This window comes from Alexandromys fortis, unplaced genomic scaffold, assembly GCF_014885135.2.
Source record: "Alexandromys fortis isolate MF-2015 unplaced genomic scaffold, M_Fortis_MF-2015_v1.1 scaffold_198, whole genome shotgun sequence".
In the NCBI taxonomy this organism is placed as follows: domain Eukaryota; kingdom Metazoa; phylum Chordata; class Mammalia; order Rodentia; family Cricetidae; genus Alexandromys; species Alexandromys fortis.
This window is the reverse complement of record NW_026068111.1, coordinates 1870296-1889637: the sequence shown is the minus strand read 5'-3', so window position 1 is coordinate 1889637 and position 19342 is coordinate 1870296. Positions and strand designations below refer to the sequence as shown.

General features: G+C 48.1%; 2 protein-coding genes across 4 annotated transcripts in view; both read left to right on the top strand.

Annotated features, from left to right (window-relative positions):
* The window catches only part of Znf536 (zinc finger protein 536), a 453344-nt gene extending 434286 nt beyond the window's left edge, over positions 1-19058 (top strand). For all 3 annotated transcript variants that reach the window (XM_050124519.1, XM_050124520.1, XM_050124521.1), the window contains exon 7: positions 16007-19058. In XM_050124519.1, coding sequence (XP_049980476.1) covers positions 16007-16251 — 245 coding nt within the window. In that variant the 3' untranslated portion in view covers positions 16252-19058. The remainder of the gene's footprint in view (positions 1-16006) is intronic.
* LOC126489921 (inositol-3-phosphate synthase 1-like) lies at positions 12849-14692 on the top strand. The gene is made up of 4 exons (XM_050124523.1): positions 12849-13048; positions 13137-13330; positions 13485-13634; positions 13707-14692. The coding sequence occupies exons 1-4, from the start codon at positions 13018-13020 to the stop codon at positions 14622-14624; spliced, it is 1293 nt and encodes a 430-aa protein (XP_049980480.1). The 5' UTR covers positions 12849-13017; the 3' UTR covers positions 14625-14692.
* Positions 19059-19342: the final 284 nt, after the last annotated feature.

The following is a 19342-nucleotide window of genomic DNA, read 5'->3' as shown; positions in this document are numbered from 1 at the left end:
CCAGGCTGCATGTTTAACACAAATGGTGGTGGGTAGTATGCTTTAGGTCAGGAAGTGGTTGTAAGTTAGACAGCCAGGCACAGGAGGCAAGCTGCCCTGGTGGGAAACAGGGAGGAGGGGTACACACAGGCACACCCTCTGATGGACTGGGTGGGTGTGACTGAGAAGTCTCGCTGTTTTTCTGAAGGAGCCGGTTCTGAAGGAGCTGGTTGGCCCTGTGGTCCTGATGATGCTCTAGCAAAGCTTTACCCCGGGAAGAACTGCTGTTAGCACCTCTCAGGAATTCCTTCTGTTTGCCCAGGGGCTCAGATATCTGTGTTAGCTCAGCATCCATAAGGCAGAAAGACTTGGGTAAGACTAACAGGTGTTACAGCTGCTGATGCCAGAATCTCTCTCATTTTGGCCTTCTTTTCCCTTAATATTGTAAAACCAATCTTTAAAAATATAAAAACAGCTAGGATAGCCTTGTTTGAGTCATAGCATCTAGCTCTGACCCAGTTTTGTATTTTTTAAATCTTAAGGTCATGAACCTTAAAAGTGCTTTACCCATGTCCGCACCCCCACATGCTAAAGATAGCAGAGTATTCTGCCAACTGGGGAAACCGCCAGCTGCCCCCAGTCCTGGGGTGCATCTCACCCCGAGGCTGCTGTCTCCTTCACGTAGCCTCTCTTAACATTTCTCCCCATATTAAATGCGCTTGCCCAGAGACAAACCCTGAGTCTCATTAGAGTATTATTATATTACACATCTGAAAATCTTCAAAAAAAATGAAAGTAAGTTCATCGACCCTTTGAAGGTTATTTAATGATAAACGTAAATGTTTTCATAAAATCCGGGGATGATTTAAGATCCCAGATCAATAGTGGCTGTGGAGTGCATGCCGCCGGCCGGCTGACCACCCAGGCAGGCTGGTGGCTCCACAGACCATGGCTGCCTGAGGCAGGCAAATAAATGCGGTGTGACGTGGAACCGCAGGGAGTGGTCCGGGCATGGGAGTGGAGCTGAAGCTGCTGGGGGAAAAAGGAAAGAGCAGAGGGAAGGAGTGAAGGGGAAGGGCAGGGTGGGCGGGAGGAGAGCCCTTGTGGTGTCCAGGGCTGCTTTCAAGGTGGGCAAGGTAGGTTGGACTCTTGGAGACAGATTGCACCTGGCAAAGTCCCCAGTAGCCAGAGACTCGTTCCTGCAGATTCTCCTGTTGGGGTTCAGCCACATGAACAGAACTCTCTTCTCAGCCTGAACCCGAAATGACAGGGAGATGGCCATGACCACACAATCAACGCTTGGCTCTGGCTCTGGCTTGGTGTCCCTGGTCAAGCACACATCTTCTAGGAGTCTCAGAGTCCCCGGTCATCAGAGAGGAAGCATTTTGATATCCTAACCACACCAATTACGATTTACTTGACTCTTCTTATGTGCCACATACTAAGTAGCGTAGGGACTTTCTCTCAATTCTCCCAAATGACCTACCGACCTGTGTTCCATCTTTTATCAGTCTTACAATACCCATTTTACAGATGAGAGAACTGAGACACGAGGAATGAAGTAGCTTATAAAGCCGGGTCTGATAAGGTCTTGCCATGACCTTCGGAGGACCCTCTGCTCTTAACCGCTCTGATTCAGTATATCGGGGCTCTAAAGAGACTCGGCTATGTTTCTGCCTCTCAAGACTGGTACCTCCTCTGACTCTTGGTAGGAAATCCAGGGTAGGGGTGATGCGGTGCTTTCCTTCCTTTCCTCAAACTTGTGTGATCATAAAAAGTTACGAGACAACTTCCAGGCCTGTTATCTCTTTGGCCAATGCCTGTGCCTGAGTATAAGCAGGTGGATGGGCTCCCTGGAGGCCAGTGGGTATCAGATCACCTGGACCTGGTGGTCTTGAGCCATCTGATGTGGGTGCTGGAAACCCAACCCGGATCCTCTACAAGAGCAGTCAGCCCACCCTAACCACTGAGCCATCTCTGTCGGCCCTACCTGCTAGTGTCTAAACCAGAACCATACTTTCAGCGGTGGTATTTGCTTGAAGTTCGGTGTTGGGAGTTTTTTTTGTTGTTGTTGTGGAATATCAACCATCGGTTTCATCATCAGCTAGTGGTAGATGGCACCTAAGACACTTTGAAAATAAGCCTTTCATTTTAGTACACACTTAGAGCAACCAGACGGATGCACAGGGAGCAAGGAGGCCCTCAGCTCCCTCCATCCTGAACATCATGCACATTATTGGGGTACATTCGTCATGAGCAATGAACCAATATTGATACATTGCTATTAAGCCAGCCCAGATCTGACTCCGATTGCAAAGAACTGGATTCTATTTAATGTCCACACTCTGCTCCCAGCTCTCATTGCCGAGGCCACCTCGCACGGGTGTCGTGTGTCCTCCGTTCTCCCTAGCTGTGAGGTCTCAGATCGTGATCACCTTGGCTGTCCTGAGGCGTGCTTTGTAAAACGTCCCTCGGCTGCAATTTCTCATGTCTCGACTGGAGCTTTGGGTTTGGGGAAGAAAGATGACAAAGCCAAAGTGCCCTTCTCCTCCCAAACCCAGGATGCCTGCCACGGTGACCTTGAGCACCGGGCTAAGGTAGTCCTTACGTAGAGTAGATTTGCGCACTGGCAAGTAACACGGCCGCCCTTTTCATGCGAGACTTTGCACTTCGGGATGGGACTGTGTTGCTGCCTCGTTCAGTAGTGAAAGTCTACATGAATTATTTGCGATATGCCTTTGCAGATCCTTTCATACATGTTTACTGATTCAATCATTTATGTCAGTGTGACTTGTGGATATTTATTTTATACATTAGGCTATGATTTGGTGCGATATTATTTACTTTGTTGTTGAAATGTTCCGTGTTTGAGCCTCGGGGGCTCCTATCCGGCTCCACGCTGTTTTGAGATGCCCTCACGCACCTATTAATGGAGGCTTTAAAAAGCAACAATTTATTTCACGGCACAAATGTTCTGGGCTCATCTCGTATATTCCCTGCTCCTTGTAGAATCACCACTTCCCCAAAGGGCTTGTCATCTGGCTCCCGTTTGACCTACGGGTCCGGGTCCACAGGATCATGCTGTGACTTTGGAAAACTGGGGAACCTTTGGGACTGCGACCTCCCCAGCAGAGTGAGTTTCTGAAGGCAGGCCTTGAACTGATACTCCCTTCTGGTTCCGGTGGGAGCTGTGTGAAACCATGGCAACATGTTGCTACCTCCTTACACACTCCGATGGACCATATGCTTAACCTTCCTTCCTTTAAGATGCTTCACTCAAGTCTTTCGTCACAGCAGCAAGAAAAGGAACTTCTCTCTCCCTTCCGACACCCCTGTCTCTCCCTCCTCTTCCTCTCCTCTCTTCTTCTCCCTCTCCATCCATCTCCCCTCTCACACATACACACACACACACTTTGTATTTTGTTTTTCTTTTTGGTTTTTTGTTTTAGGATGGCATGAGAAATCAGTTTCAAACCTTCTAGGCCCTCTTGCTTGCTAAACACCATAAAAGAGGTGCAGGATCATGATAAAATATGTTTAGGGATGCTGTGGGCAGCACACCCACCCATAGACTGTATATTAAACTGAGTGTGACTTCATGGTGATGCCACCAACGTGTAACCACCTGGATCAGACTCCAGTTTGAAAATGAATATGCTTAGCCGGTCTGTGGTGGCGCACTCCTTTAATCCCAGCACTCGTGAGGCAGAGGCAGGTGGATCTCTGTGAGTTCGAGACCAGCTTGGTCTACAAGAGTTAGTTCTAGGACAGGCTCCAAAACCACAGAGAAACCCTGTCTCTAAAAACAAAACAAAAGAAAATGAATATGCTTTTGTCTTGTAAATTAAAACCCATATCACATGAAATTTAAAACCCAAAATTATTTGTACTATTTCAAAGATTTTTTTTAGTATCTTTGATTAGATGGAGGAATATTTTCTTTTTGAAAATGGAAAACATGAATCACATACCTGATTGGAACTTTCTTTCCTACTCAGAGTTACGGGAAAATTTTAGGAAGTATAATATGTGCGACCAAGCATGTGGCTCTTCTTAAAGAACCTGTTTGTATAAGTTAACTAGGTGCATTGCCCTGTTGGCCCTGAAACAAGAGTAGTCTAAGGGATCTGGACTGGGATCCTTGTACTCAACAGCTCCAGAGTCCCAGCCGCAAGCTTAGCGAGAGCAGTGTGCAAGCACCGGGGATGCCAGGGCACCCAGGGGAATCCAGACCATCACCTTGGAGGCCGGACCTGTCCCCATACCTGTATTTAGTGCCCCGCCTTGTTCATTTTCCCAAACACGGGCAGCTGTGCCTCCAAAGACTGAATTTCTTACATCTCCGAGTTGAGCCTGTAGGTAAAGCCGTTTCCTTACCTTCTAGCAGGCATTGCGCAAAAATGGCTTTTTAGGAGTCTACTGGGCTTTGACTTAGATGTTGCGGAGGGCCTACTGCTGTGCCATGTTGTCATGAACCCCCTTAGTGCCCATGGGAGGCAGCTCTGTTCAGGTCTTCCATTGTGCGTACAGGGCACTGGGAAGGCACTTGCCCCACCTCATCCCTGCTGTCTTTAGAAGACAGCACCCTGATGTGGGTGCAGGACGGAACGACAGTTATCGGGTGGTCACATCTACTGGTAACAAATCTACAGGTAGACCGCACATAGTGGGGAAAATTCTAGAATGTTTCACAACCCAGAGTGTGTTTTAAATTACATGCTGAGCACCATGATGAATCGGTGTGAATGTAGTAGTATGTGGACCCCCTCCGACTCTTCCAGTCTTCCAGCCTTTCTGGAGGACCTCTGTCTACCTGGAGCCTCATTTATTACTCTGTGTTTAACCTTTGGTGGTGGTGTCTGTGCTGAACATGAAGTACAGTTATCTCCTGCTGTGTTCTAAAAAATATAGTACAACAGACATTGATATACTGCCTTGATTGTATTTGCTATTTCTTAAAGACATGTCTTATTTTTAATTATATGTGTATGTGCCTCTGTGTGGGTGTGGGCATGAGTGCAGTGCCTGTGGAGGCCAGAAGAGGGCATCAGAGTCTTTGAGTTTGGTGGCATAGGTGGTTGTGAGCCACCTTTTATGGGTGCAAGAGCAGCAGGTACTCTTAAGATCTTGTAGTATTTTAATAACCTAGGCATGATTAAAAGTATCTGAAAAGTCAGGTATAGTGGTACATGTTTATAGTTTAAGATATTGGGGCATGAGGTAGGAGGATCGCCATAGGTTCGAGGCCATCTTGGAGCCAACTGCCGTGGATGTTCATACTCTGCTGTAGCTGCAGCCAAGTACTTGGCAGAACCTAATAGGAGAATGATGTATTTCAGGTCTCTGTTTGAGTCCATCACTGTGGGGATGGCATCGTAGAGCCCCAGTGTTCACCTTAAGGTAGACAGGAAGCAGAGGATGGCAGTCACAGAAGGGGCCAGGCAAGCTCTTGGGAACACTCCCCCGTAACCAACTTCCTGCTAGAAAGCTCCACCATCCTCAGTTCCACCACCTCCTCAGGATCTAGTCAAATTACGGATCCATCAGTGGATCCGGCCACCGATTAAGCCAGACCACTCAAGGCCTCATTGCACCTGGAAATCCCTTCAAAGACATTTCAGAGACATGCTTGCTCTTCTTAGTGTCTCTCAGTCCATCAAACTGACACTCAAGACCCACTGTCACACTGAGGAGAGAACCCATATTCCAATAGTGTCCCACCTGCTCAATGCAAGTATCTGATGGTCTTCTGGAGAAATTTTTGGACTCTGTGTTTATGCAATTGTGCTCCCCCCACCTCTCTCATACACACACACACACACACACACACACACACACACACGTACACTATACACACTTCCATTGTGTCTATGGACCACCTCCTGGAACATGTTTGTAGAGAATCCTCTGGCAAAAAGTGTTTGTAGGCAGTGTCCAGAGTGGTCAGACAATTGAGTATGTGTTTAGCATCAACTTGACCCCCAATCTTTTCGGCTTAGACTTCTATGCCTGTGAAAGAGGAAGCCATCTTGCTGCCAATCCTGCCTCCTGCTGTCTGTGCGAGAAGCAATGAAGGCGATGACTTTGAGCATACACTGAAGAGTGCTCTCATTACTGGATGCCAAGGGCTGATCACCCACTCGCCCACCCAACCCCCACTCTCATCCCCTGCCCCACATCCAAGAGAAACCATCAGCTCAGAAGGTGTGGAAGCACCGAGCCTCAGCCTTCCGTAGAGCCGCTGCCATGGCTGAGCTGTAAGTAATGGACGGCCCCTCAAGGGCAGGCATTTTCCTCTCCCCCTTAGGTGCAGGGAAGGAATAGCTATTTCCATCGGAGCAAGTAAGAAAAATATCTCATTCCCCCACTTTCACTATAAACAATGTACTGCTTGCTTTCTCCTCACCCCTCTTGACCCTCCACACTGTATACATATTTATATATTATTCATAGTGGATTAAAAATGAATGTGTTCTTTACCACGGCTCTACGGCGCAGTGACAATACAAATTAACGTATGATGTACTTACTTTTCACACGGCAGTGATGGGAAACGTTGATGGCCTCCAAGCGAGAGGTACAGAGAAGAGGGCGGGGGTTGATGGGGGCCATCTCACACCATTCCGATGTGGGGTTCCAGCTCCAGCAGACGAGGACTGGGGTGTCTTAGGCTGCTGTGATGCTGAAGAACTAGGAAGGGCTGGTTACTTCCTTTTTCTCACGGGATAACATCCCCGTGGCCTGTGAGCACCAACACTTCCCTGTCTTCAATCTTGAGTTTCCCTGTTCACTTGTTCTAGAATCCTCCACTGACCCACTGCCTGGGCCTGGCCCAGACTCAGACCAGCTCTCTTTTTCTCAATGATCTTGTGTTTCTCCTCCCTCTCTGCTTCTTCTCTCGTATGCGTCATTCATATATTCCTCTGTTAGAAACATACTGATGTCCGTGATGTGTGTGGTTGTGTGGTGGATAACAGCAATGATCAGAAAGAGCAAATGAGACCTCTCCTCCCCTATGAAACTCCAGGGTCCCTGTCCCCATGGGGTTGCCAGTCTCCTTGGAAAGGGGCAGTCATAGCCTCTTTACTTGTTCAGCTACTGATGTTAGAAGTCATGTATCTCTCAGCCACCATGGTGGTCTTGGGATAATCAAGATCTTCCAGAAGCAGAGGTAGTGATGCTGAAGAATAGATGAAGGCAGAGAAGGAAGAATTCCACCCGGGGACAGTGGGGAAGGGCTGTGTAAAGGCCCTGTGGTAAAATGGAGCAGGGAACAGCTGGAGACTAGAAAGACATCCTATATTGGCCCGAGGGAAGCATGCTGGAGGGTGGGGGAGAGAAAGATGGAGAAATGACCTCCTGGAGGATTTATTGGAATCCCACACTGGTCTTACAACAAGCCACACTGTCTCACAAAGCTGTTTGGACTTAGGCTCTCTCCAGTCTTGCCATCTTCCTGAGTTTCTTCTAGCAAAGTGTCCTGTGCTGCGAAAGGATCCTTGCTAGAAATGGAATGCCGAACTTCATTTCAATGAAACACATCCACCGACATCGGCTCCTCTGAACTCGGAAGATCTCACTTTTGCAGTTGTGGAGCCATAGACCTGGAAGATCAAACCAATGGACCAAGGTCATAAAGGAGGCACTTTTTTGATTTGGTTAGCCGCGTGCCCACAAAGGTGGGAAGTGGGAGTATGACTCCAAACTCATTGCCAGACCTAAATCTGTCACTCCTAATATGAGAAAGGCATCAGGAAGACAGTGAAGGTGTCAGACCAAGGGCTTTGGCATTTGTACCTGACCACAGACTATCCCCAACATGGGACGCTGCCCAATGGGACAAGCCTAGAGATTGGTGTGTCTTAGTGGGAACTGACAGATGAGACACTTAGTCTGAGGTTTAGACCTGTCGGACCAACTGTGCTTTTAAGTCTTTATCTGCTCTCCATGCGCACCTGTGGACCCCAGAATCACCAGTTTATCATGGTGGTATGGGCATCTTGGACAGTCTTTGATCCCATTTTAAACAGATGGAAGCTTGTAGGTGACTGAGGGACTGCCCTGTCACCCCAGGCATGAACCAACTTCACCTCTGTCAGTAAGACACTCATCTGTATATGAAGATTTAGTTCTCTCTAAATCTACCTCAGTGACAGATTGAAAGGACCTCAAGTAGATTGGTGTCTCTCAGCCCTTTCCTTTGCCCAACCATTGTCCCTAAATATACACAGTGATGTGTTCTGCGGTGTTTACACAGTCATGTGTTCTGTTGTGTTCTCTGTGGTTAGTTCGGAACCCTTGCTGACATTCTCTTATCCAAGCACAGCAGATGTCAGCATGCATGAGTCTGTTCCATCTAAGGGTCTTTGAAGGGGCAGATGGGCGACAGAAACTGGGATGTGGCTTGATTCAGAAATTGATGGAGTGTCTAAAAATGGCTTAAGCAATGACACTGTTAGTTTGAGGATCAAGGATCTGACCACCACAGGCTAACCTTTACTCTTACCTTTGATGTTTGGCCAACATCTATTCTGGTATAGCATGACTTCTTAAGCCTCCCGCTATCTGGTTCACCTTTGGCTGCCTCTACTAGCTTTCCTATACAACTCCGATCTACCTGTATAGGGAATGGCACCACCCACAGTGGGTCAGTCTGTACTACATCAATTAACATGTCCACAAACTAGTCTGATTGAGGCAATTCCTCGACTGTGGTCCCCTCTACTTGAGTGACTGTTGTTTGTATGGAATTGACAGCTAAAGTAACCAGGGGAATCCTTGCACAGGATTAGAGTGCATTGTAGCCATTGGAAACTTGCTTGCAGGTTGGCTGAGTCTTAACTTACTCATCTGTACAATGGAGACAATATGACCTCTTGGAAAACCCCCTATGAAGTGCAATTCTGAGGACAAATGTGCAGAACTGGGTATAAAGAACCATGGAGTGAAGCTTTTGAGAGCTTTAACTGCTTCTATAAATTCTTAGTTTCAAGACTACAGAAAGACAGAGTTCTTGCAAGTCTAGCACTGCTCATGTCTCCCTCTCCAACGAATGCATCCCGAGCTCCAGATGCATTTACAAACAGATTCTACTGCACCAGAGTTAAAAAGCCGACCCAATCCAATAATGGGTTGACCATGGAAGTGTTGGAATCTGCTAGAATAATCGTTCATCATCTTTGTCTCTCCCAAGAACTCAAGATTCAGAATGTAACCATAGTATCAAATCATGATGAATATTTAAAAACTCGATTAGTGGAGGAAAGGGAACTAAGTGCTTTTGTGTCAAGTTGGCCAACGCGCAAAGACACTCCTTACAAACTGAGGGGATAGACAAGGCTCTCCGTGTATTGTGCCACAGCTCAGATGGCATGGTCTCTGAGGTGACAGTGTTTGAAGCGAGGGTAGCTTCCAAGGGTTGGAGACCAGGATCCCCAAACAGAGTAGTTCTTAGCAATGCTGGTAGGTGATGCGGCGAAAGGCTTTGACTGCTCAAGAAAAATGCTCCACGTGCAGGAGGCTCCACAAGGCCCTGGAGCCTGAGCCTGACTCATGAACTGAGCCTGCATTTGCTCGGTTTGTCCATGGGTCTGCTGGCCTCTGCGATACCAAGCATTTTGTTTTAAGATTGTCATTGGTCTGTTATTTGAAGTTCTTCTATCCCCAAACTTGCCATGCCATGGTAATGACCATTAATTATAATAAATACATTAGTGACGTTAACGGATCTATGTAGTCTCCCTCAGCCATACACTGCCGTAGAGCCGTCCCCCCTTGGGGAAACATCAGCATACCACAGTGGCTGGGAAGCTCTAGGTGACATTTGAAAGTGTTTCTTAAGTTTCCCATTGTTTCCTTTCCCTCGGGATTCTGTGTTTTATTTAGTTTAAATATTTATTTTTAATTATATGTGTTTGGGTTTGTGCCTATGAAAGTCAGAAGAGGGGATCAGATGCCCTGGAGTTAGAATTACAGGTGGTCGTGAGTCTCTGGACATAAGAGCTGGGACTAGAACTTGGATCCTCTGAAGCAGCAGAGCTCATGCTTAACCGCTGAGCCATCTGCCAGCCCCTGCCCCCGAAACTCTTTGGGGGGGGGGGGATCTTCAACTGTTCCTTCGTCAACAGGCACCAGTGCTGAGTGGACCTTTCTCAGGAATTTTAAGCAGTTTTCCACTTATAAGAATGAGTCATTTTTTTGGCGAGCGCTAGACATACCTTTAGTTTATGCAGAGATGGTGACTTCTTGAGTCGAATCATTAAGTTTTAGGGTCTTTGTAATTTGATTGCTTGTGCAATATCTGATGAACTTTACTAATGCTCAGTTAGGTCCCATTTGGAGTCCCAACAAGGGAGGAGAAGTGGACACACTGTGGCTTCTCCAATCATCTCCTCAAGGACAGTGTCTATCAGAGTCTATGATCGTCTTCTTGCTATGACAAACTTCCCAAGGTTGAGTTCTAGATAAAGAAACGAGGTTTACCTAACTGACAGTTGTGGAGATCTGAGAGCATAGGGCTGACTTCTGTTTGGCTCGGGTAAAGGCCTCTAGCTCTATCACAGCATGCGGAACAGGAGCACGGCAGGGACATATCCATGAAGGAGTAATCACATGGCAGATGAGAAGAATTCAGATTCAGGGTTCATAACCCAGGTTCACAGAAGCTGACCATGATCCCATAATCCCTCCCAAGAAGAGCATCCTCAGTGACCAGACCAAATGCCATACAACTCTGTCTCATAAAAATTCCATCACCTTGCAGCGTTGCCACACTGGGTACCAGGCTCACCATGTAAGAGCCCCTGTGGGGGGACACACTCCAGTATAATCCAAACTACAGCAGCATCCCAAGTGAGCTCACAGTCTACCAACTTTCTACATGCTGAAGAACAAGGGCCATTTGCATCCCCTGGACAGACAGCAATCTGCAGAGGTCTCCGTCTCATGCGAATGTAGGAGGGATGTATCCGTGGATGGGAAGGGAGCCAGTGGCCGTCGGGAGGTGCTGGGGACGGGAGAGGTTAATGGTGAACGAATGTGATCAAAGTACACGATATGCATGTATGAAAACCTCATCGTGAAATCAATTAGCTCGTTGCAATTAATATATGCTAATAATAAAAAGAAACGCTAGTCTCACATCTCCCGCTCAGGGCCTTCTCTGTTTCCATGGGAAGGTGGCCAAGCCCTGAGGGTAGAAGCAGCCAGCAGAAACACAGGCAGGAATCACGCTGGTGCTACAGTCCCTGCTGCTGCTCTGTGTTCTGTCTCTGCAGCATCTTGGGAAGGGCAGAAGGCAAATGCAATCTTTTCTGGGTTTCCTCCCCACATCTGCGAGTTTGCAGACTGCCTTTGCAGATGGCAAAACTGACCACCCGAAGCCTCGTATTGCTGCATCCATAGGAACAAAAGCAAGCGGCGGAAACTCTATGCAAGATCTGTAGCCATCCCTTCAGACCCAGACCAGATGAAACAGGGAGACAGCGAGGGCTGTAGGACACTGGATATCCAGAGGCTGTGGCTCCACTCCAGGAACCTGGGGCCTCCCCCAAGGGATCCATTTCATAGTGAAACGGATCATGTCCTTGCAGGAGAGGCGGTTCAGACAGGGTGTGGAGACTGGGGACTCGAGCTGTCTGCGTAGACCCAGATAGGATGCTCTGATAGGGACTGGAAAACCCCTTGGGCTGAGCCCTGAGTGTCCTGGTGAGTCCTACGGGATTGGCAGCCAGCAAGGATGGTGGAAAAGAATGATGTACTGTTTTCCAAGTAGCCTTCCTTGACTGGGGGCACAGGGAAGGTGGGCTGGATGGTCCCACGTCACAGTCCAGGCAAAAGCTACAGCATACCACAAACTGTTCTATGTGATAAAGAGAGCGGACTCCTCGGGCAGGAGGAGCCAACCCTGGCTCTGAGGGAAGGGGAAAAGACACTGCCAAAGCCCACTTAGAAAGAAGCAGAAGAGCCAAACCAGGCTACAGGGAGGATCAAGCTCTCAGGAGATGGAGGCAGGGGCATAGAACCTGAGCTATATAGGGAGAACGGAATTGAAAAACAGCCAAAGAAACGAACAAGGGAATCAAGATAATATCATTGAGCAAATGTGCTGGTGTAGGCCTGGTGTGCAGCACAGGCCTGGTGTGGGGGCACAGGCCTGGTATGAGGGTGCAGGCCTGTTATGGGGGTACAGGCCTGGTGTGGGGGCACATGCCTGGTATGGGGATGCAGACCTGGTGTGGGGGTGCAAGTCTGGTATGGGGGCACAGGCCTGGTGTGCTGGCGCAGGCCTGGTGTATTAGTGCAGGTTGGAACCCCAGTATTGGGAGTCTGAAGCAGGACAAAAGGGAGTTCAAGGCCAGCTCATGTTACATAGAGAGTCCCTGTCTGAAAAAGAAAAGGGAAGAGAGAGAGAGAGAGAGAGAGAGAGAGAGAGAGAGAGAGAGAGAGAGAGAGAGAAGTAAATGAGAGAAACACAGTATTGGACCAATGCTTGACACTCAGGAATGGACTGCTCTCTGAAAATACACACAGGATGTTTTCCTGTGATTGAAGTAGGGAAGCACCCCAGCTGTGCTATTTGGATATTTGGTGGACTAAATGATAGGCCCCCTTATGGGTTCACTTTTCTAAGCAAACGAGTCTGGCTTTCTGGCTGATGCCGGGTGGAGCATCTTTTGAGCTTTCGGTGGTGGCTGCCCAACCTTCCTGGCATCAGAGGGACTGCACCTACTCCCTGTCACTCCCCAAAGCAGACGCCTCACCAACTTTTCAAGGCGGCAGAGGTGTTTTAACCGCTACGCACAGGGCAGAGCGACCAAACTTTCAGGATTAATAAACCTTCCTTAAGAATTTGTCAGCAGCTCTGGAGCTTGTGGTCCCAGCGCGGCGGACCCCTACCCCCTCAACACCCTACCTACTCCTCTTGCTGCTCCCCAGGAAGCAAACTATTACGGCTCGTTGACCCAGGCGGGCACCGTGAACCTGGGTCTGGATGGGAACGGCCGGGAGGTGTTCGTGCCCTTCAGCACGCTTCTACCCATGGTGGCCCCCAACGACCTGGTGTTTGACGGTGGGCGGAACCTCCGGGTGGGGTGGAGGTATGTGTGGGAGGGCCCAGGGTACAGGATGGGTTCAGTGTGAGAGTCTCCACAACCTAGGCTGGGATATCTCGTCACTAAACCTGGCCGAGGCGATGCGGCGCGCACAGGTCCTGAACTGCAGCCTGCAAGAGCAGCTGTGGCCCCACATGGAGAACCTGCGTCCCCGGCCCTCTGTCTACATTCCTGAGTTCATCGCTGCCAACCAGACAGCACGTGCAGACAACCTCATCCCTGGCACTCGTGCACAACAGGTGGGAGCCTCGACTGGCTTCCCCAGCTCAGTCACCTGTTAACTGGCCACGTGGTCCTTTCCTTTGGCTACATACCCACCCTGTCCCCATGAGTAGCCCACGTCCCTGGAGGGCTTGGACAGCTTCCTCCTCCTCTAGCCCCATCTTTTCCCAGTTGGAGCAGATCCAAAAGGACATTCGAGACTTCCGATCCAGCGCAGGATTGGACAAGGTCATCGTGCTGTGGACCGCCAATACAGAGCGTTTCTGCGAGGTGGTCCCAGGTCGTAATGACACGGCTGAAAACTTGCTGCGTACTATCCAGGTGGGTGCGCGCCCAGGATTCTTGGGGATCAAGGCCAGAGGGAGCCTTGGCTGACTGCCTGTCTGCCCTCAGCTTGGCCTGGAGGTGTCACCATCCACACTCTTTGCCGTGGCCAGCATCCTGGAGGGCTGCGCCTTTCTCAACGGGTCCCCACAGAACACGCTGGTGCCTGGTGCCCTGGAGCTGGCTTTCCAGCGCCATGTGTTTGTGGGTGGGGATGATTTCAAGTCTGGTCAGACGAAGGTCAAGTCTGTTCTAGTGGACTTCCTCATCGGCTCTGGCCTGAAGACCATGTCCATCGTGAGCTATAACCACTTGGGCAACAACGATGGGCAGAACCTGTCTGCACCACTGCAGTTCCGCTCCAAGGAGGTGACGAAGAGCAGCGTGGTGGACGACATGGTTCAGAGCAACAGTGTCCTCTACGCACCAGGAGAGGAGCCAGATCACTGTGTGGTGATCAAGTATGTGCCCTATGTGGGGGACAGCAAGCGTGCCCTGGACGAGTACACCTCAGAGCTGATGCTGGGTGGAACCAACACCCTGGTGCTCCACAACACCTGTGAGGACTCGCTCTTGGCGGCGCCTATCATGCTGGACCTAGTACTGCTCACAGAGCTCTGTCAGCGAGTGAGCTTCTGCACCGACTCGGACCCTGAGCCTCAGGGCTTCCACCCGGTGCTGTCGCTGCTCAGCTTCCTCTTTAAGGCTCCACTCATGCCTCCTGGCAGCCCAGTGGTGAATGCACTGTTCCGCCAGCGCGGTTGTATCGAGAACATTCTCAGGGCCTGTGTGGGGCTCCCGCCCCAAAACCACATGCTTTTAGAGCACAAGATGGAGCGCTCAGGCGCAGGCATCAAGCCTGGAGAGATGGTGGCCACCAGCCAGCTGTCACATAAAAAAGAGTCCACACCTGCTGCCACCAATGGCTGTACCAGCGATGCCAATGGGCACACGCAGGCACCAACACCAGAGGTGTCCACGGCTTAAGTAATCCTTTCATCCAACCCTCTCATCATTGTCCCCAGGACCTTGCCAACAAAATAAAGGGTCTCCATCAAAAAAAAAAAAGAATTTGTCAGCTGTTCTACATGAGAGCTTTTCTAGAAAACCATCCTTTTGGGGGGGGTCACTCTACAAGTCCCCCTTATTATTAATATTAAGACTTATTTTGTGAGTATGTACATGAGCACGCCATGTAAGTGCAGTGCCCGAGGAGGCCAGAAGAGGGCACTAGATAGAGCTACAGGTAGTTATGAACTGCCCAGCTAAGAACAGAGTGAGAACAGCCAATATAACCCCTGAGCCATCTCTCTAACCCCAGATCCCACTGCTTTGATGCTCAGGTTGACCTTGAGCTGATGGTATGGTCCTTGCTGTCTGTCCTGACACTTCCAGCTTCTAAAGCCGTGCCGCCCAGTCCTTCCTCAGGGCTTTGCTCTAGCAGGGTTATTTGGTGTCCATTTTCTTCACTCCTCAGATAGAATCACTCCTCAGGCTCCGTCTGCCCTTGGTAAAGAGTCCATGTTACAGAACAATGGGAAGTAGCTTTACCCTTGAGTATGGATACCCAGTACAGAAACTTGCTGGGTTTGGGTGTGTCTAAAGTCAGCAAAATAGAGTTTACTGTTCAAATCTGCTTTTTGTCTCTCTCTCTCTCTCTCTCTCTCTCTCTCTCTCTCTCTCTCTCTGCACACACTGGTAAATTAAGAGTCATTTTACATTTAAAAACAAACAACACGGTCTAGAGAGGAAGACTTACGTGAGATTATTTCATGACACCCGAAATCAGACTTCAGCATCCATAAGTAAAGTTTTGAATCCTGTCAATAAAAAGCTGGGGTATGAGCTGGTGAGGTAGATCAGCAAGGCATGGTGCTTGCGGCCAAGTCCGAGCACCTAAGTTCGATCCCCGAAACCCACATAGTGAAAGGAGACAGGGGACTCTCAACAGTGGTCTTCTAACATCTACACGTGGTCTGTGGGCTCTAGGGATGCACATGTGTGTATTTGTGTATACACACATAACCAATAACCACAAAACATGGGTCAGTGTGCTTCATTTCCTGTTCTGTAAACATTTATATAATATCTGTTCCAAGCTATTCGCCATCTTAATGAAATGCTTCTAGGTATTGAGTAATTTCCCTCATCTGGAAAAGCTAAATTAAAATTTCTGGTCAGAATGGGAGGATAGTCTGAATCTCACTTGGTGTGCCTAACGGGCTCCATTCTCACCCCTTCTTGTGTGAATTTTGCCAAGTGGCTGTGATATCATTGACGGGGTTGATGGTGCTGTTGGTCCTGGAGCTCAGGATGGGTAGTGGCTGAGGTGTGACACACGGCTGACCGGACACTTTCTTTCCACACAGGTCACAGGCCTTTCCAGTGCCACTACTGTCCCTACAGTGCCTCGCAGAAGGGAAACCTGAAGACCCACGTCCTCTGCGTCCATCGAATGCCTTTTGACAACAGCCAGTATCCCGACCGCAGGTTCAAACGCTCCAGGGTCGACTCAGAGGCTTCTGGGAATTTTGAGGAGGCTGCAACTGTCAAAGCAGGGGGCTTTGCTGATCTAACAGATGAGAGAGGCAAGGGCCAGGAGGAGGGCAACTGAGCAGAGCCCGTCCTCTGCAATATTCCTCTCTACAGTTTTAAATCATGCAGCTGGTCTCACCAGTTTGCTAACTGCATTCCAAGGGAGGGGGGAAATCATGTACAACCCCTTTCTAGTGTATAGAACATTTAAAAGAATTTTAAAAGATATCTATATATATAAATATATATTAAAAAAATCCCCCAGCCCTTGAACATGGCTGCTACACTGTTACCCAGTAACAAGAACTTCCAAGCAATGCAGGTGGGAGAAAGTAATTTCAGAAATTGTCCCTGTGTCCTTCGGGCTCTGAAAGCTGGAGGCCTTTCCAACCCAAAAGTCATCTTGGTCCAAAAACCAAAACAACAAAAACAAAAACAAAACAAAACAAAAAACCGAAAACAGAACGATACCGTCTGAGTGATTTGCGCTGCCTCGAAGGGTCTGTGTTTTCCTTCTTGAAAACACCTCTATAGTCTGAGACCAGCTGCTGTCACTCGCCCAGGGCCCTAATGAGATGACTTGGGAGGCAGCTGAGGTGCCAGTCAGACTGGGGCGGTCACTGCAGGGAAAATCAATTCGCGTGGTGTCACTCTGCACTCTGGGAGAAATCCTAGCCGGCCCGCACGCAGCCAACGAGCGCCAGGCCTGACCAGTGCTGCGGAGGAGGATGGTGATCTAAAGTGTGCTTTTAAAAAAAAAAATTACACAGCCCGATGAATCAGTGGTCAGGAAGTGTCTGCAGACAAATGTCCTTTGCAGGTTTGATGAGTCATTTTTTTTTTTTTTTTTGCTTTAGATCAAATTGCAGAATGGAAAGAAATGCTTTTTAATTTTCTTATTTTCTTTCCTGGGTTGTCGTTTTGAAAGTGTCTGGATGAAGGAAAAGCTTTTGATATTAGAAGCAAATTGCAGGAATCATTCTAGAAACAGGCGTTAGCAAACCAGGCCAACTCAGCTCTGCTCTCCATAGAAAGTCCTGCTAAACAAAAGCAGTTTCGTTGCTAACGGGGAAGACTGCTTTCTATTAGAGTCGAAGACACGTTTTACTAGAGGGAAGTCTCCCCTGGTTTCTTTTCTCATGTGTTACTTTTTAAGTGTTGTGGGCATGAAGCAAGATTTTTCTTCTCCAGTGAGCCCTTCCAGAATAACTCATATTAAAACATGAATCTAAACCCCCAGCTGTCTGTCACTAATGAAGAAAACAGTTTGGGTTAGAATGTTCATTTTTGTGAAACAAATGTGTTCTGTATTTTTGGAGATTATGGGGTGTCTACCGATTGCACACTCGAAATGTATCCAGTTCTGCACCACACTGAGGGAGATTGTGAGGGCTGACTAGGAAACACAACTCTTCAAAAACCAAAACCAAAACAGTGGCGTAGGCAAACTCATCAAAGGATTGATTCTTCTTGAATCTGCTAGAACACTGTAAAAGTTCCCACCTTCTAACACACTTCCTTTGAGTGACATGCACTTGGCACTGTTGCTTGTGACGGTGGAGATGCAGCGAAGTATTAACTTCGAGAACGAAATCATTTAGACTTGGAGAGAGAGAGAGGGGAAAAAGTCAATATTTCCTTGCAGTCTGGGAGCACACAATAAAACCCCAGGGCCTTAAAAACTTCAACTCTGCCTATAGCAGTTTACAAAAATACTAAGCTGCAATCAATGTAAATAAAATTCTTAGCGCTGTCCTGAGACCGAATTTCAGGCTAATAAGGAATCCGGTTTGCATATGCCGTCAAAGGGTGTCATCCAACTTGGGTTCTCTGGGGATGAGGCCGCTCTGCAACATGGACCCATCTGGCATAAAGCAAGCTGCTTTCTTGCTGTTCTTTTTCCTTTTCTTTCCTTTCTTTTCTTCTTCCTTCCCCCTCCTCCCCCCCTAGAATAGTTCTCACTGCCTTACTAAACTCAGCTGATTGACTGTGGCTGTCTCTGTGGTCCGAAGGAGGCCTGGAGACGCTGGCAGGAAACTTGGACTGTAGTGAGCATTTAGGGTTTAAGTGCACCGTTGTGCTTGGTGACTGTGCCATTGGCTTGCTTTCTGTGTGTGTGCCCCACCTGTGGTATCTTAGCAAAGAGAAATTAAAAACAAAACAGAAAAAAAAAAGAAAAGAAAAAAATAATAAAAAGGAGAAAAAAAAAGTGGAAAAAAAAAAGAGAGAGAGAGCGATCCACATTCTGTGTCTAGCACTTTGGCGCTGGTCCAGTGTCTTTCGTGTCCTCCTAGCATCTTCAGACGCTACAGGCAATAATTCTGTTTGTGACATTGGGTGTGACCTTGGGAACATACTCCCTTCTTTGTGGCGTGTGTGTTGACTCCACTTCGTCCAGTCCTCATAGCCGTCCTCCTTTCCCCCCTGACACAGGCTTTCTTTCCAGAACACTTGTGACTTGTCATACAAGCCCGTGACAGCCTCTGTGATGCGGTGTCGGTGTCGCGTGTCACCAGGCTCTCTATACACGTCAGTCCTTCCCCCGTGACTTCTGTAGTCTGTGATGCTGTTCCTAACCCCGTCTACATTCTATCTTGGAGGAACTCTGAGATCATAGAGTAGAGGAGTTTGTCGCTATGCTTGTAACAAGTAGAACTTTGTATTTAAAGTTTATTCTTGGTCATTATTTATTATTATAATACATCAGTTGACAGAACTTTATTCTGGTATAGAAAGTATTAAAAGTTGTTTTTTTCAGCAATGACTGTTTTCTTTCTGCTGTTAGGAATAAAATGTCTTTGAAGCAGTCCAGTTTTATCCAGTGTTTTATGCAATAAAACCTCTACCTTTGCAAAACAAAAACCCGAACCAAAAAAGTACATCTTTTCTGAGTCCCACAAAGAATAAAACCTACTTTTCCATGCTTGTAAGCCTTTGGCGAAGCTTGACCAGACTTCACTTGTAAAATAAGCTTGTCTTATTCTGCATGGCAGATATCCTCATGGCCTTGGGGTTTTGTTAAACTTAATTTTAAAAAGATTTATTTTCTTTTTGTCTATGTGTGTGTTTGCCTGGATGTACGTCTGTGTACCATATGCATGCAATGCCCATGGAGGCCAGAAGAGGGCATCAGATCCCCAGAACTGAAGTTATAAATGGTTGTGGGCTGC

What these genes read in the sequence shown, in the direction of transcription:
- LOC126489921 (XM_050124523.1), top strand. Translation starts at nt 13,018, where the DNA reads ATGGTGGCCCCCAACGACCTGGTGTTTGACG. An exon ending in CAACGACCTGGTGTTTGACG is followed by an intron (nt 13,049 to 13,136) that starts GTGGGCGGAACC and finishes TCCACAACCTAG; the next exon opens with GCTGGGATATCTCGTCACTA. An exon ending in ACTTGCTGCGTACTATCCAG is followed by an intron (nt 13,635 to 13,706) that starts GTGGGTGCGCGC and finishes GTCTGCCCTCAG; the next exon opens with CTTGGCCTGGAGGTGTCACC.